This window comes from Carcharodon carcharias, chromosome 32 (assembly GCF_017639515.1).
Source record: "Carcharodon carcharias isolate sCarCar2 chromosome 32, sCarCar2.pri, whole genome shotgun sequence".
In the NCBI taxonomy this organism is placed as follows: domain Eukaryota; kingdom Metazoa; phylum Chordata; class Chondrichthyes; order Lamniformes; family Lamnidae; genus Carcharodon; species Carcharodon carcharias.
In genome coordinates this window covers 7,348,823-7,368,733 of record NC_054498.1, presented here as the reverse complement: position 1 = coordinate 7,368,733, position 19,911 = coordinate 7,348,823, and the positions used below count along the sequence as shown (strand labels likewise).

Genomic DNA, 19,911 nt, shown 5'->3' with positions numbered 1-19,911 from the left:
CTCGAAGTCGGGTAAACTCAGAGGGTTAGTTTATTTGCACACACTCATAAGTGGGAGGAGGGTTGCAACATTGCACCTTTTCGCTCAAACAATAAAAGAGGGGGACAGAGAAAGAAAGATTTACAGGGCAAAGACCACAGAGAAAAGAATGATTGTTTCATGTGAGTCCAGAGTGCAGAATCGAAGTCCAATGGTGTATTCCTTCACAAAGGTCAGCAGGTTGAAAACTGATGCTGGATAATTCACTTGTTCAGTAGAGATGGACTTCCATGATGAGATGGGCACACACAGATGAATTAGCCTTGTAGGCGATGGTACAGAAGTTAAGACGTTCCAGTAGAAACAGTGTAGGTGGGGGCCAGGTATTCAAAACTGGGCAGAGCCATTTTTCTGTGCTGCTGTTTGGTAGATGGAAAGATGGCTGAGCTTTGCAGCTTCACCAAGGAAATATTATAGTTTCCACCAGCTAGGGGGATCATGTCACATGAATCCCACCTCTCCACTTTGGCTTGGACAAAGGGGGTATATCCCTTTGTCTGGGTTCCTGAGGTTGTTAATGTTCCAACCATTAAGAATTTGAAAGGAAGGTTGCAGAGCTGTTTGTCCTAGCAGACTAGTAAACTCTGGTGGCCATCCTGCGTTCTGAAATGGTATAGTTCCCTTTGAATTTGGTCTCTGCAGTCCACAGGAATCATTAGCATCTCTTCAGAAATAACAAAGCGTGAATTTCTGAGATACTGCTAAATAGTTCTTATTGTTTGAGGGTCACAGACAGACATCACTTCTGCCATTTTCAAAGGTCATTGTCCAGTTTAAAATTTTAGAAATTAGCCATGATGATGTAAATATATATATTTTATTAAAAAATACAGAGTGAGGTCTTTGACCCATCAAAGCCATAATGAAACTGCTTTGAGTGTACTCTGCCCTCCTGGCCCTACTCTGCTCCACTGCTAGGGGCCTGGGGCATGGGCCTTAAGCCCCTTAGCCTTAACTCTTTGAAGTTTTCTGTTGGGGATTCCGTCTCACCACCCGCTGGATTAATATATCATTGTTCAGTAATGCAATCAGGGTTATACGGTACCATCTTCTCCTGGCCCCAGTACTCCACTGGATAATGATAGCAGTTGCATCTTATAAATGCTTCAGCTTAAAACCTCATGAAAAATGTATGCACAGCCTCAGGAAGCCGAGCAGTCAATCCATCTCGCAAAAACGGCAGGCAGCTCTCAGTTCGATTAAAGTCTAATTAAGTTCGAGGGCTTCTTGCTCTGTTTGGATATTTCGTTTAATAAAACTGCACTCTTGAGTGACTATTTCCGAACAGCACCTGTGCCTGCTCACTGACAGAGTCACCTGCTTTCCAAAGTACTTGATAACCATTTACTTGTAGCTCTGTATTCACTGGGACTGTGTCTTGCTTCCAGCCTTTGGTCACTTTTCCAATCTGACGCGTCTTGATTTTAAAATTCAAATCTTTATTCTCAACGTTCCTCCCTATCCTTGTACCTCCCTTTCCCTGCAACCTCTTCCAGCCCCTTCAACCCTCCTATTTCTGCAATTCACTCCAACCCTCTGAGATCCCTGTTCTCCTCCAACAGTGCAGCACTCCCCCAGTACTGACCCTCTGACAGTGCAGCAATGCCTCAGTACTGCCCCTCTGACAGTGCAGCACTCCCTCAGTACTGACCCTGTGACAGTGCAGTGCCCCCTCAGTACTTCCCCTCTGACAGTGCAGTGCCCCTTCAGTACGACCCTCTGACAGTGCAGCACTCCCTCAGTACTGCCCCTCTGACAGTGCAGCACTCCCTCAGTACTGCCCCTCTGACAGTGCAGTGCCCCCTCAGTACTGCCCCTCTGACAGTGCAGCGCCCCCTCAGTACTGCCCCTCTGACAGTGCAGCGCCCCCTCAGTACTGTCCCTCTGACAGTGCAGCGCTCCCTCAGTACTGCCCCTCTGACAGTGCAGCGCTCCCTCAGTACTGCCCCTCTGACAGTGCAGTGCCCCCTCAGTACTGCCCCTCTGACAGTGCAGCACTCCCTCAGTACTGACCCTCTGACAGTACAGCGCTCCCTCAGTGCTGACCCTCTGACAGTGCTGCACTCCCTCAGTACTGCCCCTCTGACAGTGCAGCACTCCCTCAGTACTGCCCCTCTGACAGTGCAGTGCCGCTTCAGTATTACACTGGAGTGCTTTCCTGGATTTTGAGTTCAAATTTCTGCAGTGGGACTTGAACCTACAGCCTTCTCACTCCGAGGTGAGTGCGCTACTCACTGAGTTAAAGTGTCACTGAAATGGAAGCTCCTGTTCTGTAATTAGGTTGGATTCCACAGTGCTGGAAACATCTCCTATTTGCTGTGTCTTTGTGTAGTCTAGTGTTTCTGGTTGCTCCTAATTGTTCTTCACAAGCATTCTCCCCCCGGAAAGCATCGCTTCTCCTGTTTGAAACATTTCATAGAATGGTTACAGCACTCAGCAAAGTCCCAGAATCATGTCTAGAAGCTTGCTGGACTATCTGTCTGTATGTGTGTATGTCTGTGTACTTCCATCTGTGAGTGTATGTCTCTCTAGCTGAATCTGTGTGTGTGTGTGTGCCTGTGTGTGCATGTGTGCACCTCTGTGTGTCTGTCTGCTGTGTGTGTGTGTGTGTCTGTTTGTCTGTGTGTGTGTGTGTGTGTGTGTGTGTGTGTGTCTGTCTGTCTGTGTGTCTGTGTGTGCCTCTGTGTGTCTGTCTGCTCTGTGTGTGTGTGTGTGTGTGTGTGTGTCTGTTTGTGTGTGTGTGTGTGTGTGTGTGCTGCCTCTGTGTGTGTGTCTGCTGTGTGTGTGTGTCTGTCTGTTTGTCTGTGTGTGTGTGTGCTGCCTCTGTGTGTGTGTCTGCTGTGTGTGTGTGTGTCTGTCTGTTTGTCTGTGTGTGTGTGTGTCTGTCTGTGTGTGTGTCTGTTTGTCTGTGTGTGTGCCTGTCTGTCTGTCTGCCTGTGTGTGTCTGTGTCTGTCTGTATGTGTTGGTGTGTCAGTTTCCTGTACCCTCTTTCTGCTTGAAAATCTCACTCCTCAAGAGATGGAAATCTGTACTGAGCCTCTTCTCTGTCTCTTTTTCAAAAAAAAGTACAGACTTAATCCTGGAGCAAGAAGCTTACGCGTATAAATCCCAGTCAATTAGAGGATAATAAACTGATCCAAAATAAGGCACAGATTATCAATCCCACCAGCTTCCTTCATTATTTAAAGCATGTCGGGAATCAATAAAAACAAGTCACCAAGTGTAACCATAGAAATTCAGCGACTTTCACCAAAAATAAAGACTTCATTCCCGGAGCGAGGGAGAATGATAACGCAAACTGTACCTGGAACTCATAGTCCTGCCTGGAGGGATTAACATGAGACGAACCAACTATTGAAAGCAGTTTCCTTCTGTCTCATCAAATCCACCTCAGCTATGGATCCTTCCCAAAGACTTCCATCAGCAAAGTGTTTGAGATAACGTCTGAAAGCAGTTCACTTACTGTCACTTACTTGGCAGTTCAGTGACTGCTGTTACGCACTCAGCCAATTTCGTGTGCATGGCAAGATCCTGCAAGTAGCCGAGGAGATAAATGACCAATTCACCGCGTTCTTGGCGCTGCCGGTTGAGAAGGGAATGTTGGCTCAGGACCCCGGGGATTGCCACCCCGGACCTCCTTCAGAATATCGGCTGTGGGATGTTTTATATCCATCCGACAGGGAAGACAGGGCCTCGGCTCAGCGTCTCATCCCATTGACAACACTCCCAGCAGTGCAGCACTCCCTCGGTGGGAGTTCTGGCCTGGATTACAGTCTCAGATCCCTGGAGTGGGTCTTAAACCCATGCATCGATCCAGACCCACGCATCGGCCCCACCGTCCGGGAAGCACTCTGAGCTCTCCCTGAGAGATCTGATAGGCCCCACGTAGATGCAAGACTTGCTTCTGGAACTCTCCCCCTCAACTTGGCATGGAAAATCACTTTTGCCCCAGAGCTGGTAAATTAATCCACTCAACCATAATCCACATCTTGCTCTTTGCTGGATCCTACCCCACCCCCACGTCCCTTGCTCAACTTAGTGACACCATCCAGCCACAACCCTCTCCATTTCCTGCCTCATCGCATACTGCACTGCGATAGGCACCATTGTGATCACGACAAATGCCAAACTGAACCTGACTCGGTTGGGCCCAAGTTGAAGGTTTGAGCATGGGTTGGCATCTGTGGAAATGGAACCTTTTCAGGAAAGCCTTGGGCCTTAATGGATGCGACAGGAGAGCCTGGCTCCGCTCCTTTAAGGGAGGCCTTTGGTAGTAGGTGCCACTCAGGCATTTAAATGGACAGTGGCGAGCCAGGATTAAGGACCCCAGGGGCAGAAGCCCCGCCTGCTCAGAGCTAATGGCCAATCAGAGTCTAATGCTCTGGGTATATGAGTTCAAATCCTACCACAGCAGCTGATGGGATTTAAATTCAATTAACAAATAAATTCACTTAATTTTTTAAAAAATCTGGAATTGAAAGCTAGTCTCAGTAATGGTGACCATAAAGCTATCATCAATCATTGAGAAAACCCATTAATGCCCCTTTAGGGAAGGAAATCGGCCTTCCTTACCTAGGCCTGCCTACAGGTGACTCCAGACCCACAGCAGTGTGGTTGACTCTTAACTGTTCTCTAGTGTAATTAGGGTTGGGCAACAAATGGCGGGCCTTGCCAATGATGCACACATCCCATGAAAGATTTTTTTTTAAATTGAGGAGCAGGGGTTGAGAAAATGAAGAACTGGAAAAAAGGAGAGAGGGTTGGGGGGACAAATTATCTTGAACATACTCCAATAGCTGAAGTGATAATTACCACACTGATGCACACACACTGACACACACACACTGACACACACACACTGACACACACACACACTGACACTCTCACACTGACACTCTCACACTGACATACACACACACACTGACACTCTCACACACACTGACACTCTCACACTGACATACACACACACACTGACACTCTCACACACACTGACACTCTCACACTGACATACACACACACACTGACACTCTCACACTGACTGACATACACACACACACTGACACTCTCACACACACTGACACTCTCACACTGACATACACACACACACTGACACTCTCACACACACTGACACACTCACACACACACACACACACCGACACTCATACACTGACACTCTCACACACTCTGACACTCTCACACACACACACACACACACACACACACCGACACTCACACGCTGACTTTCTCACACACTCTGACACTCACACACACTGACATACACACACACACACTCTGACACTCTCACACACACACACACCGACACTCACACACTGACACTCTCACACACTCTGACACTCTCACACTGACATACACACACACACACACTGACACTCTCACACATTCTGACACTCACACACACACACACACACACACACACACCGGCACTCACACACTGACACTCTCACACACTCTGACACTCTCACACTGACACACACACACACACACACACACACACACACTGACATACACACACACACACTCTGACACTCTCACACACACACAAATACACCAACACTCACACACTGACACTCTCACACACTCTCACACTGACATACACACACACACACACTGACACTCACACACTGACACTCTCACACACTCTGACACTCTGACACTGACATACACACACACACACACTGACACTCACACACACACTGAACTCTCACACACACACACACACACACACACACACACACTGACACTCACACACTCTGACACTCTCACACTGACATACACACACACACACTCTGACACTCTCACACATTGTCACTCTCACACTGACACACACTGATGCTCTCACACACTGACAGTCTCGCACTGACACACACTGATGCTCTCACACACTGACACTCTCATACACTGACACACACTGACGCTCTCACACACTGATGCTCTCACACTGACACACACTGATTCTCTCACACATTGACACCCTCATACACTGACACACACTGATGCTCTCACACACTGACACACACACACTGACACACACACTGACACACACACACACACTCTCTCTCACACTGACACACACTGACACTCTCACACATTCTGACACTCACACACACACACACACACACACACACACACACACACCGGCACTCACACACTGACACTCTCACACACTCTGACACTCTCACACTGACACACACACACACACACACACACACACACACACACACACACACTGACATACACACACACACTCTGACACACTCACACACACACAAATACACCAACACTCACACACTGACACTCTCACACACTCTCACACTGACATACACACACACACACACTGACACTCACACACTGACACTCTCACACACTCTGACACTCTGACACTGACATACACACACACACACACTGACACTCACACACACACTGAACTCTCACACACACACACACACACACTGACACTCACACACTCTGACACTCTCACACTGACATACACACACACACACTCTGACACTCTCACACATTGTCACTCTCACACTGACACACACTGATGCTCTCACACACTGACAGTCTCGCACTGACACACACTGATGCTCTCACACACTGACACTCTCATACACTGACACACACTGACGCTCTCACACACTGATGCTCTCACACTGACACACACTGATTCTCTCACACATTGACACCCTCATACACTGACACACACTGATGCTATCACACACTGACACACACACACTGACACACACACTGACACACACACACACACTCTCTCTCACACTGACACACACTGATGCTCTCACACACTGTCACTCTCACGCACTGACATTCTCACACACTGACACTCTCACACACTGACATTCTCACACACTGACATTCTCACACTGACATTCTCACATACTGACACTCTCACACACTAACGCACTCACACACTGACACCCTCATACACTGACACTCTCGCACACTGACACTCTCACACTGACACACACACTGACACTCTCACACACTGACACACACACACTGTCGCTGTCACACACTGACACAGACACATGTTGCCACAGACACACTCTGACACAGACACACACTGACACTCACATGCTGACACTCTCACACGTTGACACAGACACACACTGTCTCACACACACACACACACACACACACACACATTGACACAGACACACACTGACACAATCGCACACCGACACAGATAGACTCTGACAATGTCACACTCCCACACAGGCACACACTAACACACTCGCACTAACCATATTCACACACACTCACACAGATATGCATTCTCCCACTGACGCGCACTGTCATGCACTGACTCCCACAGATGCACTTGCACACACACACCCACACATGCACTGAGTCTGGCTACACACACGTGTGCACAAATACACTTGTCAGACACAAAAAAATATGTTTGTTTGAAGGGTTATGTGAGTCATTTGGCTCATCGTACTGCCTCATCTGAACATTCCTGTCTGACAGTCTGGTTTCCTCTACCCAAATGTCATGAATGCCTTCAGGGCATTCTCAGGGAGCCAGAGATTCCATGCTCTGTTTATTCAGTGAGACCTGATGCAGCTGACAAGAATTTCCTGAATCGCTTTGAGCAAAGAAACCCCCTCCCGGGCCTGCTAAAGAGGCCGAGCAGCTTTGCAGAATGTGGGTGTCTACATCTGTGACCATCATTCACAAAGACCCAGCCTCTTTCAATTAAACCCGCAGCCGGGTCCGAACAAAATATCATAAACACATCCTGATCAGAACAGGTCCCACAGGCTTCATTATGCATGTGATCTTTGCGAAAAGCAAAGTGGCGTTATTTATCCCAGGTAAACACTTCTGTATTTTACTGTCCCGTGGTTTATTAGGTATCAGCAGGTAGCACGCTTTGCCTCTGGCAGTACTGGGGGAGTGCCACGCTGTCAGAAATGCCATCTTTAAGATAAAACGTAAAATGTAGACTCTATCAGTTGCTGTAAAAGATCCCATGGCCACTACCTCGAAGGTGAGCAGAGGAGTTTTCCTTAGTGTCCTGGCCAATATTAATCTGACAATCAACATCACTAAAAACAGGTCATCTAGTCAATATTTCATTGATGTTTGAGGGAGCTTGCTGTGCACAAATTTGGCTGCTTCATTTTCTGCCATCGCACGTTGGAAGCCTGAAATCAAACAGATATATGCGTGTTTGTGTTTCAGTTGACCTCATCCATGGTTGTTCCACGCATTTACAATTGGACAATAGTGGCCTTGTGGCAGGGAGGTGGTGGGGGGAAGAGGGTGGTTGAAAAGAATTTGAGCGAAGACAAGACTTGCTTGGCACTAAGCGTTCTAAGATGTTGTGTGTGCCTGTATGCCATTATAATGTAAAGGTGCTCAGCAGAGCAAGGGTTAATGTGGGACTGGAGAATAGCCCTGTCCACGGTATGATGTATAGAGTCACATGGTAATAGACTGGGAGAACAGTCTAGAGAGAACACTCTGGAATCAGCCTGCGTGGAGGTAACAGTACTATGCAAGACAGTAACCTGGGATTTGTAATTAATTAAAGGTTAACAAGATTAACAATAAATGGTTTGTGTTTAAATATACAAGTTTCAAGGTCTCATCACTGAGACATCTAAAGAACCCATATTACAGCACAAACACCTGTTGAATGTCCACAAGACTGTCCAGGACCTTGCCTCCTTGGACTGTCCCTCTCCAAATTTGGCAATTCGCCATTTTGCAACATCATTCTGCAAAGGTATTTTTCCCTCCAGTAGCGTGTGTTTGTCAATGTTGGTCGAGGCAGGAATGTTCGCCCCTGGAGAACAGCCCCCACCCCACCCCCTGACTCACCTCCAGACACTGCCACGGAATTTTCAAAATTCACCTGAGCAAGATGGGGTCTCCGTTTAACATCTCATCTGAAAGATGGCGCCTCTGACAGTGCGGCACCCTCAGTTCTGCACTGGAGATGTCGCCTAGATTTCATGCTAAAGCCTCTGGAGTGGGACTTGAACCCACGATTCACAGCGTGCCTTAAGATCATGAACTCCCTCAGCACTGATTGGATTATGTGCTTCAAATCTTTGTGGGTCTCAAACCCACAATCTCTGATTCATAGAAGCATAGAAACTAGGAGCAGGAGTAGGCTATTTGGCCCTTTGAGTCTGCTCTGCCATTCAATATGATCATGGCTGATCCTCTATCTCAATGCCATATTCCCACTTTCTCTCCATACCTCTTGATGCCCCTAATATCCAAAAAATTATCAATTTCTTTCTTGAGTACACTCAGTAACTCGTCTCCACAGCCTTCTGTGGTAGAGAATTCCATGGGTTGACCACACTCTGAGTGAAGAAATTTTTTCTCACCTCAGTCCTAAATGGCCTGTCCCGTATACTGAGTCTATCCTAGAGCCCCTGGTTCTAGGCTCCCTAACATTCTCCCTGCATCCAGTCTGTCTAGCCCTGTTAGAATTTTACCCTATTAGAGTTTCAATTAGATCCCCTCTCATTCTTCTAAACTCTAGTGAACACAGGCCCAGTCGAACCAATTTCTCCTCATGTGACAGTCCTGCCATCCCCAGCATCAGCCTAGAGAGCCTTCGCTGCACTCCCTCTATGGCAAGTATATCCTTTCTTAGGTAGGGGGACCAAAACTGCACACAATACTCCAGGTGTTGTCTCACCAAGCCCTGTATAACTGCAGTAAGACATCCCTACGTCTGAACTCGTCCTCTCGCAATGAAGGCCAACATACCATTTGCTTTCCTAACTGCTTGCTGCACCTGCCTATTTACTTTCGTTGACTGGTGTACAAGGACACCCAGATCCCTTTGTACATCCACATTTCCCAACATATCACCATTTAAGTAATACTCTGCCTTTCTGTTTTTCACACCAAAATGTATAACTTTCGGGGAGTTACTGGCAAGAAGCCAAGTGAAACAGGCAAAACTAATCATTAAATTGTCATTACAATTTCAGTAGTGAGGGAATTTCAGGAAAGATAAAGTTTTAATAAGATGAAGAAAACTGCATCATTCTTGATGAGCGTCGTATAATAAACCTCATAATTCTGCTCTCTGTAGAGACCTTGTGCGAAACCTTATAGAGGAAGCAATGCATTGTTACATAATTAATATGGCTGGAAGTAAATTTCAATCAGTTGTGAGGTATATGCGTTTTTAGCTTGCGTTATTAAGATAGAATCTTAGAGCACAAGAGGAGGCCATTCAGCCCATCATGCCTGTGCTAGATCTTTGAAAGAGCTATCCAATTAGACCCCTCCTGTTCTCTCCCCCGCAAACCTGTGCTTTCCAAGAATTTATCCAATTCCCTTTGTAAGTTCCTGTTGAACCTGCTTCCACCGCCCTTCCAGGCAGCATATTGCAGGTCACAATTCACCAGGTTGAAAAAGAAAAGAAAATTCTTCCTGTTGCCTGCCAGATAGTAATGCAAGGAGCAAGGGTAGCGTTTTGTGCAAAATGTCGAATGCAGGTTCATGTGGGAGTTTCTCAAATCATTTGGAGGCAGAACAGGCGCGAGGGGATACTGTCCATTCACCAGACCTTCGGAGTTGCTTCGCTTAGGAAGCTGACTCCTCCAAAAGCCTAAGCTTCCCCGGCTCGGTACCGAGTCACTCAATCTGGAAAACACCATTAGATGGTTCCAGTTAAACTAGACCAGGATTATTGCTACCGATTCCTGGCTGTTGACCCCTTCAAGAAAGGATGTTGGGATGTGGCTGACCTCAAAGTCCACCAGTCCTTCACCTCAGGAAACATAATAGGTTGGGTGGAAGGCAGAAGGAAAGATTTGCATTTGTGTAACGCCATTCGCAACCTCAGGATGTGCCAAGGAGTTTATCACCTAATGTAGCACTTCTTTTGGAGTGAACTCATTGTTGTAATGTCAGAAAACAGTTTGCACACAGTGAGATCCCAAAAACAGCAACGTGATTTAAGGTAATCTGCTTATTAGTGTTCGAGTCATGGAGGTCTACAGTACAGAAAAAGGCCCTTCGGCCCATCAAGTCTGAGCCAGTCAAACAAGTACCTAACTATTCTGATCCCATTTTCCAGCACTAGGCCCATAGCCTTGTATGTCATGGCATGGCATCGACAATGATGTTGGCTACAAGATAAATATTGGCCATGACAATGGGGAGAATTCCCTTACTGTCCCTCAATAGTGCCACAGATGCCTAACATCCACATCAAGGGACAGATTGGTTTAAATTCTCAGCTGGAAGTGAGCACCTCCAACAGTGCAGCACACCCACAGTGCTGAACTGGGCACTTCAGCCTGGATTTTGTGCTCACCTCCCAGGAGTGGGACATGAACCCCATGACCTTTACGACTCACAGGGGAGAGGGTTACCCAACGAGACAGGACGGACGCTCTCAGCTGGAACAGTCAGGTGGCCTCGAAGCATCATGAATGCGAACGGCAGTTTCAATACCCACACGGGGATGATACACGATACAGATTTGTTCAACTACAGAACAGGCCTCCTTTCGAGACCTTGGCTTAACTGGAGCATTTATCAGAGACGACAGCTTGCTAAGTAAAACATCATGGTAATGAGATTCCAGAATGTGGTGAATTATATTTTATTTGGACAGGATCTTTAATCAATCTCTGAAAAAAACACTGTACCCTGAGCTTTGTTTTGTCCTGACACCTGAGAATATTTTTGAAACCTTGTTGAAATAAAAAGGAAATAATTAGCCCCACTGTAAACATGAATTCCCATTGGAATGGGTTACTGTCATTTTCTTTATCAAAAGAGCAGTCACAGTCCAACAGCACTAAATCTGAAGTGGAATGGCAAGAGAATTCAAGAGGTGGTTGCTCAAGTGGCATTGGATTTTAAGAGCCTGTAGATTTTTGGGTATGAGGCCTTGTGGTGCAGTGGGTAATGCCCCTGCCTCCGAGTCAGAAGCTCTGGGTTCAAGTCCCACCTCAGGACTTGATAGCCAAGGAAGGTGTGTTTATAATGTGGTCCAATATCAACTTGTAAATCCTTCCATCATATGCCGATGACAGGCAGTAAGAATGGGAGAGATTCCTGGTCAGTCCATGAAATGGAAAGAATATTGGAACCTCCACCATCACTATCCATAGCCCCAGGCTACAACGTGCATGTTCCCCTGAGTGAGCTGTTAACGCACCATCACCTGATTTTTGGGCGAGGGAAAGCTGAGGGAGAGGGGCTGCAAAGGAGCTTCAAGTTCCTTTGAATAGAGACGATTAAGGCATGATCTCAGGATCACAGGGAATTGTGACAGCACAGAAGGAGCACATCATGTCTGCACTGGCTCTCCAAGTAAGCAATTCACTTAGTTCCATTCTCACGCCATCTCTCCGTAACTCTGCGAGTTCTTCCTTTTCAGATAAAAGTCTAATTCCCTTTCGAAAGCCTCGGTTGACCCTGCCTCCACCACACTCTCAGGCAGCGCATTCCAGACCCTAACCACTCGCTGCGTGAGAACGTTCCTTCTCATATTGCTCTTGCTTCTTTTGCCAATTACTTTAGATCTGTGCCCTCTCATCCCCGAGGTGTTTGAGGTGATTAAAGGATTTGATAGTCTAAATAGAAAGAAACTATTTCCTTTGGAAGGGATGGGGGGTGGGGGGGGTGGGGGGGGGGGGGTTGCGGTGGTTGGGGGGCAGTGGTGGAGTCCAAAGCAAGGGCCACAGCAATAAGATTAAAGCTAGGATGAAGTCAGGGAGCACTTCTTCACACAAAGGAGAGTGAAAATCTGGAACGCTCACCCCCAAGAAGCCGTGGAGATTGGGGTTCAATGGAACATTTCCACAGTTTTTAATGCCTGTGGAAAGAATGAAGGAAAGGAGGAGATGGTGAGGAGCGGGTTTCATCTGTTCATGTATTGCTCCTGGGATCTTGCTGTGCAAATGTGGCTGCTGCACTGACCATAACAACGGCGACTGTCCCTCAAAAGTTTGTTGACTATCAGGAGGGATGTCTGCAGATGTAACTCATGTCTCTTACTCCAACTCACCCTGTCACAAGGTTGTGATAACCACGGACCTCCTCACCTCTCTGTGGTCTACATGCGATTGTGCATTTTTACTTTCTTTCTCTCTTGACTTGTGACCGAGCGATGAATCCAGCAAATCCCTGCACTGCCTGTTATTTGAGGCTCGCTATGCTGTCACACCCCAGACTGTCAGTTCCTGGGGAAGGAAGCAGTGTTTGCTGTAGGAACAGATTAGCCGCGTCCGGACAATGCTGCTGAAGAATGCAGGGTCACTACTGATTGACAACCTGCAAAAGAGAAAGGACAGCGAGCAAGACCAAGCACTGGCTTCCATTAAATTCGCCAGCTCTTAAAGCTACGATACTGTCAGAGGTAGTCACCCAGTGTGGGGCCACTTAAAAGGGGCCATCATATGGGCATGGTCCGACTGGAGGCTGGTGATTGGTACTCACAGTATAACAACAAGGATAGCTTGCATTTATGTGGCACCTTTAATGGAGTAAGTTATCCCAAGGCACATACCAGGGGTCTAATAGCCCCCTTGTGCATGGAAGGTTAAGGGGTGATCTAATTGAGGTGCTTAAGACGATTAGAGGATAGCACGCCCTCCTTTTTAAACAAGTGTCTCCAGGAGCTTTGGTTGAGGGAAACCTTGAGAGTGGTGATCACTTTCTGTGCAACTGAGACTCGCAGCAGAAGGGGACACAGTGCGTGTGAGGGCTGAGTCACTGGGGTGGTGATGAAATGCTGCATCTTCCACCTGTGCCACCAGTTGATCTTCTATCTGCACTCTGGTCCCAGTAACAAATGCTTGCAGGTCACACTGGGGGTGGGGGAAACAGGAGGGCAGACACTGTTGTAAAGGCCATTGGGCAGTGTCATCCATTGGTGCTCAGCAGGTTCTCCCACTGCTGTACTACTCAGTAGCTCTGATCTCAGACTGTGAACCCAGGGCAGGGTCTCCCTGCTCCTCTTTCGCATGATCAAAAGCCGCTGTCTAATTCTCATTACCTTCAATCCCGTTTTCAGGGTCAGAGAGGTGCTCTATTATCCGCTAGATAAAGAATTGACGCAGTCCACTATCTTGACCCCACCTCTCCCCAACAGTAACTCAGTTCTCTCAAGGTCAGGTTGCTCATCTCTGTCATCAACTTATTCAGTGTGGCTGCTCAACATAGGAAGCCGCCACGCTTACCACAAATATTTGGCACTTGCTGGCTCTTTACTGTTTGAGTACAATGGTTCTGCAACTTTGGGGCGGACAGACCAGTGTAATTCTATTCTCACAGTGCTGGATTCAGCTAAAATCCAAACAGCAAGGACCATTAGAATCAGTTTGTGATTCAGGGAAATTAGCAGCAGAGTAATTTAACCTTTATACAGAGTTTGAGCGTCCATTTTATGATGTAAGTTGCTATGAAGAGACTCAGCTTGAACACTACAGGATTTAGATAATTGAAATATAAAATTCCACTCAAACCAATATCCCTTCAATGTTCCTCACCGTAATTTTTGTGCTTGAATTGTTATTCTTCAACCATTGAGTCACATTGCTGCCACGGCACTGACAGACCCATCTCCATCAGTACTGTACCCCAGTGTTATACAGTGACAGACCCATCTCCACCAGTACTGTACCCCAGTGTTATACACTGACAGACCCATCTCCATCAGTACTGTACCCCAGTGTTATACAGTGACAGACCCATCTCCATCAGTACTGTACCCCAGTGTTATACAGTGACAGACCCATCTCCATCAGTACTGTACCCCAGTATTATATAGTGACAGACCCATCTCCATCAGTACTGTACCCCAGTATTAATATAGTGACAGACCCATCTCCATCAGTACTGTACCCCAGTGTTATACAGTGACAGACCCATCTCCATCAGTACTGTACCCCAGTGTTATACACTGACAGACCCATCTCCATCAGTACTGTACCCCAGTGTTATACACTGACAGACCCATCTCCATCAGTACTGTACCCCAGTATTAATATAGTGACAGACCCATCTCCATCAGTACTGTACCCCAGTGTTATACAGTGACAGACCCATCTCCACCAGTACTGTACCCCAGTGTTATACACTGACAGACCCATCTCCATCAGTACTGTACCCCAGTGTTATACAGTGACAGACCTGTCCCCACCAGTACTGTACCCCAGTGTTATACACTGACAGACCCGTCCCCACCAGTACTGTACCCCAGTGTTATACGGTGACAGACGCGTCCCCACCAGTACTGTACCCCAATGTTATACAGTGACAGACCCGTCCCCACCAGTACTGTACCCCAGTATTATATAGTGACAGACCCATCTCCATCAGTACTGTACCCCAGTGTTATACACTGACAGACCCATCTCCACCAGTACTGTACCCCAGTGTTATACAGTGACAGACCTGTCCCCACCAGTACTGTACCCCAGTGTTACACACTGACAGACCCATCCCCACCAGTACTGTACCCCAGTATTATCCAGTGACACACCCGTCCCCACCAGTACTGTACCCCAGTGTTATACAGTGACAGACGCGTCCCCACCAGTACTGTACCCCAGTGTTATACAGTGACAGACCCGTCCCCACCAGTACTGTACCCCAGTATTATATAGTGACAGACCCATCCCCACCAGTACTGTACCCCAGTATTATATAGTGACAGACCCATCTCCATCAGTACTGTACCCCATTGTTATACAGTGACAGACCCATCTCCATCAGTACTGTACCCCAGTGTTATACAGTGACAGACCCATCTCCATCAGTACTGTACCCCAGTATTATATAGTGACAGACCCATCTCCATCAGTACTGTACCCCAGTGTTATACACTGACAGACCCATCTCCACCAGTACTGTACCTCAGTGTTATACAGTGACAGACCTGTCCCCACCAGTACTGTACCCCAGTGTTATACACTGACAGACCCATCCCCACCAGTACTGTACCCCAGTGTTATCCAGTGACAGACGCGTCCCCACCAGTACTGTACCCCAGTGTTATACAGTGACAGACGCGTCCCCACCAGTACTGTACCCCAGTGTTATACAGTGACAGACCCGTCCCCACCAGTACTGTACCCCAGTGTTATACAGTGACAGACCTATAAAGGTAAAAATAAGTGGCCTTGGAGAAAGTGTGTTTCCTAGAACAAAGTTAATCGCTCTTTTGGAGAGCTGGCACTGGTATCTTGGGCTGAATGGCTTTTTTACAGGCTGTAACACTCTTTATTTCCCCAGTTTTAACAAACTTCCTTAAAAATTCTTGTTTGCAGGAGTAACCAGGGATTCATGCACATGAAACTCACCCGAACCAAAGAGAGTAAATACGTCTTGGGTCTGAACAGCCCTCCATTCGACAGCGTACCCGAAATAATCCATTACTACAGCAGCCGCAAGCTGCCCATCAAAGGAGCTGAGCACATGTCTCTCCTGTACCCAGTGGCTATCAGAACGCTATAGCGATCGGAGGTCGTTTGAACAAGCCTCACAGATCTGATTTGTGCACAGATTCTTTTTATAGGCACACTCACTGACAGGCAACCCAGGGATGGCAGCCTTTGACCTTCAGCCAGTGACGCTCCGTGTGCATGCCGAGAGTGACCAGGAGCCCAGCTTCAGAGTTTGGCTTCTGGGGTTTCCTGCCAGCCCAACACCCACTCATCTTCCTCTGGGAGACCATTGGTTACAGCAAACTCAAGGCCACCATTCCCACCTGGGGTTCCAGGATTTGGCCGGTGACTTATGGACTTATAAATGCTGAAACTTCTTGAAATTCTGGAATGTTGTAGGAATCTTTATCTAATGTATATTTATGAGGAGTTTTTTTCCAGTTAAGTTTTACAGGCAGATTTGAACGTGTAAGGTCTGTTTCGGCTTGGGTGTGAGGGGAGAAAGCTGCTCCTGATTTAGTAACTAAATTAACAAACTGACTCAGACAAAAGATTAAATAATGACGCACTAGTGCAATAGGAGCTGATCTTGTAGGAATGGGGACAGTGAAGAGGGAGCTTTACTCTGTATCTAACCCTATGCTGTACATGCCCTGGGAGTGTTTGATGGGGACAGTGTAGAGGGAGCTTTACTCTGTATCTAACCCCGTGCTGTACTTGTCCTGGGAGTGTTTGATGGGGACAGTGTAGAGGGAGCTTTACTCTGTATCTAACCCCGTGCTGTACCTGCCCTGGGAGTGTTTGATGGGATATTAGGTGCCTGAAATAAAAAAAGTTACCTTCTCCAGCTGTTTGACAAACAGAAATGAAGAGCAGATAAAGGAAATTAATCGTGACCATGGTGGTATTTGATATTTGACTTTGTCCTTCACAGTCTCATTCCTGAGTCCACCCACTCTCAAAAAAATTTACAAAACTTTACTCCTCAAATTTAATCGGAGCAGGAACGTGAAGGGTTTGGTACATTTAGGGAAGAAAGAATTCTTTGATGAAAACCCAGTGTTGAGTTGTGTTCAGGGAACATATTCAGCGAAAGGAGCATGGAATCAGGGTAGAGATTTACTGATAGTAATGTCAGGAGATGCACCCAGAATCTCTCCATACTAATTTAGTGGAATCGTATATTTTAAATGGGGAACTAAGCAATGTCTTAATTGCTAACACATTTAGCTTTTGTCTGTCAAAATCACCAAGTTATTTCTACATTCCCCAACTCCGGCCATGATTTGAAGGTACCAGTTTGCTCTAGTCCTTATGTGATTTACCACCTGTTTATGCACTCCATTCCTTTATAAGTTGCACAGTAGTTACAGCTCAGAAACAGCCCAACTAGCCCATGCAGTGTTTTTGCTCCACACGGACATCGTCTCACCCTACTACATATCCTTCTGTTCCTTATTCCCTCTCATTTATCCAGCTTCCCCTTAAATGCATCTATGGTATTCCCTGCAACCACTCCCTGTGGGAGCGAGTTCCACATCCCCACCACTCTCTGGGAAATGACGTGTCTCCTGAATTCCTGAATGGATTTATTAGTGACTGTCTTATATTGATGGACTCTGATTCTGATCTCCCCCGCAATTGGAAACATCTCTATATCCACCCTTTCATAATTTAAAGACCTCGCTCAGTGCACCCCTTATTTGTAGTGAAAAGGGTCCCAGCCTGCCCAATCGTTCCTGATAAGTTCAGTAATGGACAACACTGGACCACAAAGAGGTGAAAGCCTTCAGGTAACCCCCTGCAACAGAACAGCTTTTAATTTAAGCCCCACCTTTATTGGTAGAGGCAGAGTAGTGGTTATGTTCATGGACTGGTAACCATGTGGCCTGAGCTGATGATCCAGAGAATGCGAGTTCAAATCCCACCCGTGGGGAGCTTGAGAATTTTAAAATAGCTTGTGTCGGTAAAGTAACCATAAAGCTGTTGGATTGTAAAAAAAACCTGCCTAGTTCCCTGATATCCTTTAAGGAAGGAAATCTGCCGTCCTTAGCTAGTTTGAGCCTGTGTGACTCCAGGTCCACAGCAAAGCCGATGTCTCTTAACTGCCTTCGGAAGTGGGCACTCAATTCTATCAAATCATTATTGAGCATCTCGTGTTAGGCCAAAGATGTCAGCCTTGCCTGCACATGCAAAGTAAAAGCAAAAGCTCCTGATCGATCACCTGTCATCAGGCTTCCTACTGAGGCCTCAGTGCTGAGCCTGTAGCTTGCATTTTAATCTAGTGATCTGTTGGATGAAGTTGTGTAGTTATGGACAGGAGGGTCCTCACACCCAAAGATTGGACCCTTGGATGGCTGAGGTCTTAGGGTCTATGACACCATGTTCCAGTTAGCCCTTTTCCTAAGAGGAGAGGAAGGAACCAAGAGGGGAAAGGGAGTGGTTGCATCTCGCCATCAGATTACAAAACCCTAGGAGTTAAAAACTCAATGCTGCTTGAAGCTTGCAAAATGGGGCAACTTGTTTAGGAAGAACATGAGGATGATTCCTTAAAAGGGTGAACGACACTGTGGCGTCCCTTTTGGTACACGTTATTTATTAAAAATAGTAACTGATCTGCAGGAAATGTGGTTTCTGAAACGATGCGTCTATAGAAATAAAATTTTCGATACTTGTTTAAGATGATCTCACCTTTGGTTCTGGGACCTGTGTCAATGAGGACATGTCACACAGTGTCACTGGCTTCATGTCAAGGAGCCTCACCCCAGATAACGTCTGTCTCAAGTCTCACTCTCAGGAATGGTCTCTGTCCCAGGAATGGCCCACTCCAAATGGTCCCTCTCTCAGGAATGGTCATTCTTTCAGGAATGGCCCACTCTTGGGAATGGCCACTCACTTGTGAATGTCCTACAGAGAGGCTCAAGAGTTTCAATAATGCCACTCTGGCTGTTACCAAGTGAAGCTTGGGCTCTTCCCCAGAGCTAGAGAGAAAATAACCCAGTGGTCAACTTTATTTCTATATTAATAACAAGAATACAAACTGGCATTCGAAGCTATGTGATGGCTGCTTCAGGCCAGAGCTGTGAACACAGTGCTCAGCAGCATCTACCATTTCCAACAAGAGAAAATCTAATCTTCTTTTGATATTGAACTGCATTACCTTCACTGAATCCCCCACAATCAAGACCCTGGGAGTTACCATTGACCAGAAACTGAACTGGACCAGCCATATAAATACTGTGGTTACAAGAGCTGGTCAGAGGCTAGGAATCCTGCGGCGAGTAACTCACCTCCTGACTCCCCAAAGCCTGTCCACCATATACAAGGCACAAGTCAGGAGTGTGATGGAATACTCCCCACTTGCTTGGATGAGTGCAGCTCCAACAACACTCTTCCTCCCTTCCACCCCCCCTCCCTTCTTCACCTCCTCCTCCCTCAATTTTC

At 46.9% G+C, this 19,911-nt stretch overlaps 1 protein-coding gene across 2 annotated transcripts in view; it reads left to right on the top strand.

Annotated features, from left to right (window-relative positions):
- The window catches only part of LOC121272114 (SH2 domain-containing adapter protein F-like), a 204,501-nt gene extending 185,326 nt beyond the window's left edge, over positions 1 to 19,175 (top strand). The window contains exon 7 of one of the 2 annotated variants that reach the window (XM_041178566.1): positions 16,351 to 19,175. In XM_041178566.1, the coding sequence (XP_041034500.1) occupies positions 16,351 to 16,537 (187 nt within the window). In that variant the 3' untranslated portion in view covers positions 16,538 to 19,175. The remainder of the gene's footprint in view (positions 1 to 16,350) is intronic. The other variant, XM_041178567.1, reaches the window with a different exon arrangement.
- The last annotated feature ends 736 nt before the right edge of the window (positions 19,176 to 19,911 follow it).